General features: G+C 51.7%; 1 protein-coding gene across 1 annotated transcript in view; it reads left to right on the top strand.

The window, feature by feature from the left end:
* ERCC1 (excision repair cross-complementation group 1) overlaps positions 1-5,913 on the top strand; it is a 20,254-nt gene that overhangs the window by 5,410 nt on the left and 8,931 nt on the right. The window contains exons 3-5 of the mRNA XM_015561192.1: positions 471-574; positions 1,327-1,426; positions 3,136-3,212. Of these exons, the coding sequence (XP_015416678.1) occupies positions 471-574; positions 1,327-1,426; positions 3,136-3,212 (281 nt within the window). The remainder of the gene's footprint in view (positions 1-470; positions 575-1,326; positions 1,427-3,135; positions 3,213-5,913) is intronic.

The raw sequence follows: 5,913 nt of genomic DNA on the forward strand, positions 1-5,913 counted from the left end.
GGGGCTCGGGGAGAGGGGCCTAGATCAGAGCTGGAGTGTCAAGGACATGTTGGGCTCAAGAGGAGGCGAGTCTGCCTGGCCAGTGTGGCTCAATGGTTGAGCATCGACCTATGAACCAGGAGGTCACGGTTCAGTTCCGGTCAGGGCACATGCCCGGGATCCCCAGTGTGGGGCGTGCAGGAGGCAGCTGGTCAATGATTGTCTCTCATCATTGATGTTTCTATCTCTCTCTCCCTCTTCCTTCCTCACGGGTGTCAGGGAATCTAACTTGGCCTCCTGGTTCATGGTTCAATGCTTAACCACTGAGCCGAACTGGCCAGGCAGAGGAAGAGAGAGAAGTTGCAAGACCCAGGCGCAGGGCAGGAGAAGGGTGGAGAGGTGCTGAGAGAGGTGGCGGGGAGGAGGCCCTGGGGTGGCCGTGGCTCCAGGGTCATCCCTGTTCATGGCTTCTGCTCTCCCTCCCTCCCCAGAGGGGCAACCCCGTACTGAAGTTCGTGCGCAACGTGCCCTGGGAATTCGGTGACGTGGTTCCTGACTACGTGCTGGGTCAGAGCACCTGTGCCCTCTTCCTCAGGTGAGCTCTGGGGCTGTCCCACCTCAGGAGGACACGGGGGGGTGTGCACTGGTCTTCTAGGCTCTTCCCCAGGAGACCGCCAGGCATGGCCCTGTGCGCTCTGGGCCTCGGGTGGGAGGAAGAGGCGGGGCCTGGGGGCGCCCGGACAAGAGCTGTGGGCCCAGACTCCTGTGTCTGAGCAGGTTGGGGGCCGGGTCACTCATGGCCCAGACTGAGTGACTCCAACATCCAGGACTGAAGTTGACAAGAGCCAGGTTTCCCTGACCTCCCCCGCCCACCCACACCCCCATTAAACCCGGAGCCCTTCTCCAGACAGAGGCAGAGGGGAAGTGAAACTTCTGAGTTGCTGGCCTCCCTGTAGGCATGAGAGCTGGCGGCTCCTGGGCAGGGATGTCCCCTGGTTCCCAGGTGCAGAAGCCCCCCACCCCCACCAGCCAAAGTCCTGGGGTGGCCCCTGCTTCCCAAGACCAGCTATGCAGGTCCTGGCCTTGCTCTTCAGGGCACTGGTCTCCTCTGCCTGAAGCCAGTCTCCCCTCCCAGTGAAGACCCTGGGGCCAACCTTGCAGGGAGCCCGAGCCAGGCAGCCGCTGCTGCAAACCCCTCTCTGCCCCTCCTGCAAGGGAGCGGCCACTTACCCTCTCCGAGCCTCAGCTCTGGCCAGGCTGCCCCAGCTCCCTGCGTGTTAGCGTGAAGAAGGGCTCCCCGGAACTCGGGGCCACGAGACCTCTCAGTGCTTCCTCTCCCCTTCCCAGCCTCCGCTACCACAACCTCCACCCGGACTACATCCACGAGCGGCTGCAGAGCCTGGGCAAGAGCTTCGCCCTGCGGGTCCTGCTGGTGCAGGTGGACGTGGTAAGCAGGGCTCACTCCTCCAGCCTCGCTGCCCCGCCTGTGCAGCGGGAGCCTTGGGCCTCCGGGTAGCCAAGGGGACTGTTGAACCCCTTCCAGGGAGAAATGCAAGTGTCTCATGCCTCCAGCCTTGACCCCTCTCATCCTTATAGCCGCCAGAGGGGTCTTCTTAACGCACAGGTCTGGTGTTAAAACCCCTAAATGGGCTCTGGCCATTGTTGCTCAGTGGTTAGACCATCGGCCCACGTAATGAAGGGTCTCGGGTTTGATTTCTGGTCAAGGGCTGAAGGTTCGATCCCTGGCCCCAGTCAGGCAACCAATCAGTGTGTCTCTCTCACATCAGCGTTTCTCTCTCTCTCCCTCCCTCCCTACCTCCCTTTCACTCTCTCTAAAAAATCAGTGGAAAAAATATCCTTGGGTGAGGATTGACAACAACCAAAAATACCCTAAGTGGCTTCCCAGTGCTCACCATGGCCCAGGACGCTCTCTGTGTCCCCACGCTTGCCCAGCTCTCTGGGCTCATGCCCAAGCTCCCGTGTGAAAACCCTTTCTTTTGCCCTGGCCAGGTGGCTCCCTTGGTTAGAGTGTCACTACAATACGTCAAGGTAGCAGGTCTGATCCCCGGTCAGAACACATACAAGAATCAACCAGTGAATGCATGAATAAGTGGAACAACACATGGATGTTTCTCCACCTCCCTCCTTCCCCCTTCCTCTCTCTAAAATCAATTTATTTTTTAAATATATTTTTATTGGTTTCAGAGTGAAAGGGAGGGGAGAACGTGAGAGATAGAAACATCAATGATGAGAGAGAATCATTGATTGGCTGCCTCCTGCATGCCCCCTATTGGGGATCCAGCCCACAACCCGAGCATGTGCCTTTGACCGGAATCAAACCCGGGACCCTTCAGTCCACAGGCCGACGCTCTGTCCAATGAGCCAAACCAGCTAGGGCTAAAATCAATTTTTTAAAAAAACCTTTCTTGCCCTAACCGGTTTGGCTCAGTGGATAGAGCGTCAGCCTGCGGACTGAAGGGTCCCAGGTTCGATTCCAGTCAAGGGCATGTACCTGGGTTGCGGGCACATCCCCAGTGGGGGATGTGCAGGAGGCAGCTGATCGATGTTTCTCTCTCATCGATGTTTCTAACTCTCTATCCCTCTCCCTTCCTCTCTGTAAAAAATCAATAACATATATTAAAAAACAAAACAAACAAAAACCTTTCTTTCCCACCCTCCATCCCATATTGAGTGACTGCAATTGCTCGAGCCCTCTCTTTCCTCCCATCCCTACACATGCTCTTCCTATGTCTGAGGTTCTCTTCTCTGCTCCCCTGTGCTGCCTGTACTCCTCCTCATCCTCCGTAAGGTCCCGGCTCAGACGTCTCCTCCTCTCGGAAGCTCTCCCTGAGCTCACCCAGGTCATAGGTTCCCCTGGATTCCCCGCCCCAGCCCCTCAGCTCTGGCCACTCTGGGTCCTCACTGCCTGAGGATGGGTCTGTCCCTTCTTCAGACTGAACTCCAGGGGGATAGAGCCAGGGCTGTCTCGGTCACTGCTGGGTCCTGGTACTGCCCAGCACAGGCCAGGCGCCCAGTAGGAGCTTACGGAGTGTCAACTGAATGGAAGGTTCCTGGCATCCTAAGCCACTGTGTTTTCAAGACTATCATGCCTTGCTTTCTCCCAGGTCTCTCATTCTGATTTTCTCCTCTGCCCAGAAAGATCCTCAGCAGGCCCTCAAGGAGCTGGCGAAGATGTGCATCCTGGCAGACTGCACCCTGGTCCTTGCCTGGAGGTGAGATCGAGGCTCCCAGCCAGGTCAGGCTCGATCCCGAGAGTCGTTCCTCTCCCCCAGCCTTCTCAGCCCTCCCCTTCTCCTCCCATGAACTCTCTGTGAGCCGGGTCCAGGCACTGCCTCTCTCTGGCCTCAATGTCTTCATCTGTAAAATAGGGTCCTACTGTCTTTCTTGTAGGGATGTAGGCACAAAGGCAGGTAACGTAGATCAAATTCCCAGGACCCTACTAATCACTTATGAATTAGACATAAAATCTAGCTGAACAATTAATTCCATGTCTGGCTCTCTAAAGACCATAGATTGGTTCTCCAATTGGGGGGAAAAAAAGAACCCCTCTCTTACACCATAAGCAAAATGAAAATCCTGACAAGTGATTTTTTTAAAAATACAATAGCCCTGGCCGACTTGGCTCAGTGGATAGAGCATCAGCCTGCGGACTGAAGGGTCCCGAGTTCAATTCCAGTCAAGGGCACATGCCCAGGTTGTGGGCTTGATCCCCAGTAAGGGGTGTGCAGGAGGCCAGCCAATCAATGATTCTCTCTCATTGATGTTTCTATCTCTTTCTCCCTCTCCCTTCCTCTCTGAAATCAATAAAAATAAATTTTGGGGGGAAAAAAGTACAATAGCCCCGCTAGAGTGGCTCAGTTAGTTGAACGGTGTCCTTTGCACCAAAAGGCTGCTGGTTCCATTCCTGGTCAGGGCACATACCTGGGTTGTGGTTTCAGTTCTCGATTGGGGCACATAAGGAAGGTAACTGATCCATGTTTCTCTCTCTCCCTCTCCCTCTCCCTCTCTGCCCCTTTCCCTCCCTCCCTTCTACTCTCTCTAAAAATCAATGGGAATAAAAATCAATGGGAAAAAATATCCTCAGGTGAGGATTAACCAAAAAAAAATTTTTTTACAATAAAAGCGTTACAAGAAATTTAATGGGAGAACATTTTTTATAATCTTGGGGTATGAAAAGTCTTCCAAAGCAAGACATAAACCCCTAATCCATAAAGGAAAAGATTGGCTGGTTTGAGAAAATTACAATTTGAAACTTTTGGATGTTAAGAGATACTGTAAACAAAGTTAAAAGGCAAATGACAACCCTAGCCTGTTGCTCAGTGGTTAGAGCATCTCCCAGAGGACTGAAGGGTCTCGGGTTCGATTCTGGTCAAAGGCATGTACCTCGGTTACATGCTTGATCCCTGGCCCCAGTTGGGGGCGTGCAGGAGGCAACCAATCAATGGGTCTCTCTCACATCGATGTTTCTCTCTCTGTCTATCTCCCTTCCTTCCACTCTTTCTAAAAAAACAGTGGAAGAAATACCCTCAGTTAAAGATTAACAACAACAAAAAAGGGCAAATGACAAACTAAGAAAAAAGACTAGGTGTGTATATAACAGATTTAAGGACCCTAATTTATATATGGACATGCAAATTATATTTATAATAGAGGCCCGGTGCAAGAAATTCATGCACGGGTACGGTCCCTAAGCCTGGCCTGCCATCAGGGCCATCTTCCTCGACTGCTGGCCCCACCCCCGGCCGCCAAACACCCCTGGTTCCCCATTCGCCATCGGACCAAAAGGTGGTCAGTGTCCCTCATAGTGACTGGTCGACCGGTCGCTCTGCCGTTAGGGTCAATTTGCTTATTACCCTTTTATTATATAGGATAGGATGGTAAAATATATTTAAATTCTTGTTGTTAATCCTTATCTGAGGACATTTCCTCCACTGATTTTTATGTTGTTGTTTTTTTAATCCTAATTTTTTTTAATACTTCAAAGCCACAGCCAACTTTATATTTTCTTTATTTTTAAAATTAATCTAAAACCCTAGCCTGTTTGGCTCAGTGGATAGAGCATCAGCCTGCGGACTGAAGGGTCCCGGATTCGATTCCGGTCAAGGGCATGTTCCTCGGTTGCAGGCTCCCGACCCTGGTTAGGGGGCATGCGGGAAGCAACCAATTCATGTTTCTCTCTGTCTCTCCCTCTCCCTTCCACTGTCTTAAAAAAAAAATCCTTGGGTGAGGATTTAAAAAATAATAATAATAAATTAACCCTAGAGAGAGGAAGGGAGGGAGAGAGAGAGAAATATTGATGTGAGAGAGGTACATCGATCAGTTGCCTCCTGCACGTGCCCCAATGAGGGATCAAACCCAAAACCTGGGTATGTGCCCTGACCCGGAACTGAACCTGCCACCTTCTGGTGTATGGGACAAAACTACAAAAGTCTAATACAGGTGGTCAAAAACTCCTAGAAAATTAATCAACCATATTATAGTTTATCAGGAAAAATAAAATTTGAAAAATGAGGTGCCATTTTTCACCCATTAATTTGGTGAAAACATCAAGATGGAGAGTATGAAACGGGCACCCGCATGTTCGGTTGGCAGGAGACGTGATTGACTATCAAAACATGGAGGTAGTAATGGGTAAAGGGGGTCAAATATATGGTGACGGAAGAGGATTAGACCTCAGGTGGTGAACATGCAATGCAGTGTACAGATGATGTATTATATAATTGTGCACCTGAAAGCTATATAATTTTATTAACCAACTAGAGGCCCGGTGCACAAAAATTTGTGCACTCGGCGGGGAGAGGGGGTCCCTCAGCCCAGCCTGTGCCCTCTCCCAGTCTGGACCCCTCAGGAGATAACGACCTGCTGGCTTAGGCCTGCTCCCAGGTGGCAGAGGGCAGGCCCAATCCCTAGATG

The sequence above is a fragment of the Myotis davidii genome, unplaced genomic scaffold (assembly GCF_000327345.1).
Source record: "Myotis davidii unplaced genomic scaffold, ASM32734v1 scaffold796, whole genome shotgun sequence".
Classification (NCBI taxonomy): Eukaryota; Metazoa; Chordata; class Mammalia; order Chiroptera; family Vespertilionidae; genus Myotis; species Myotis davidii.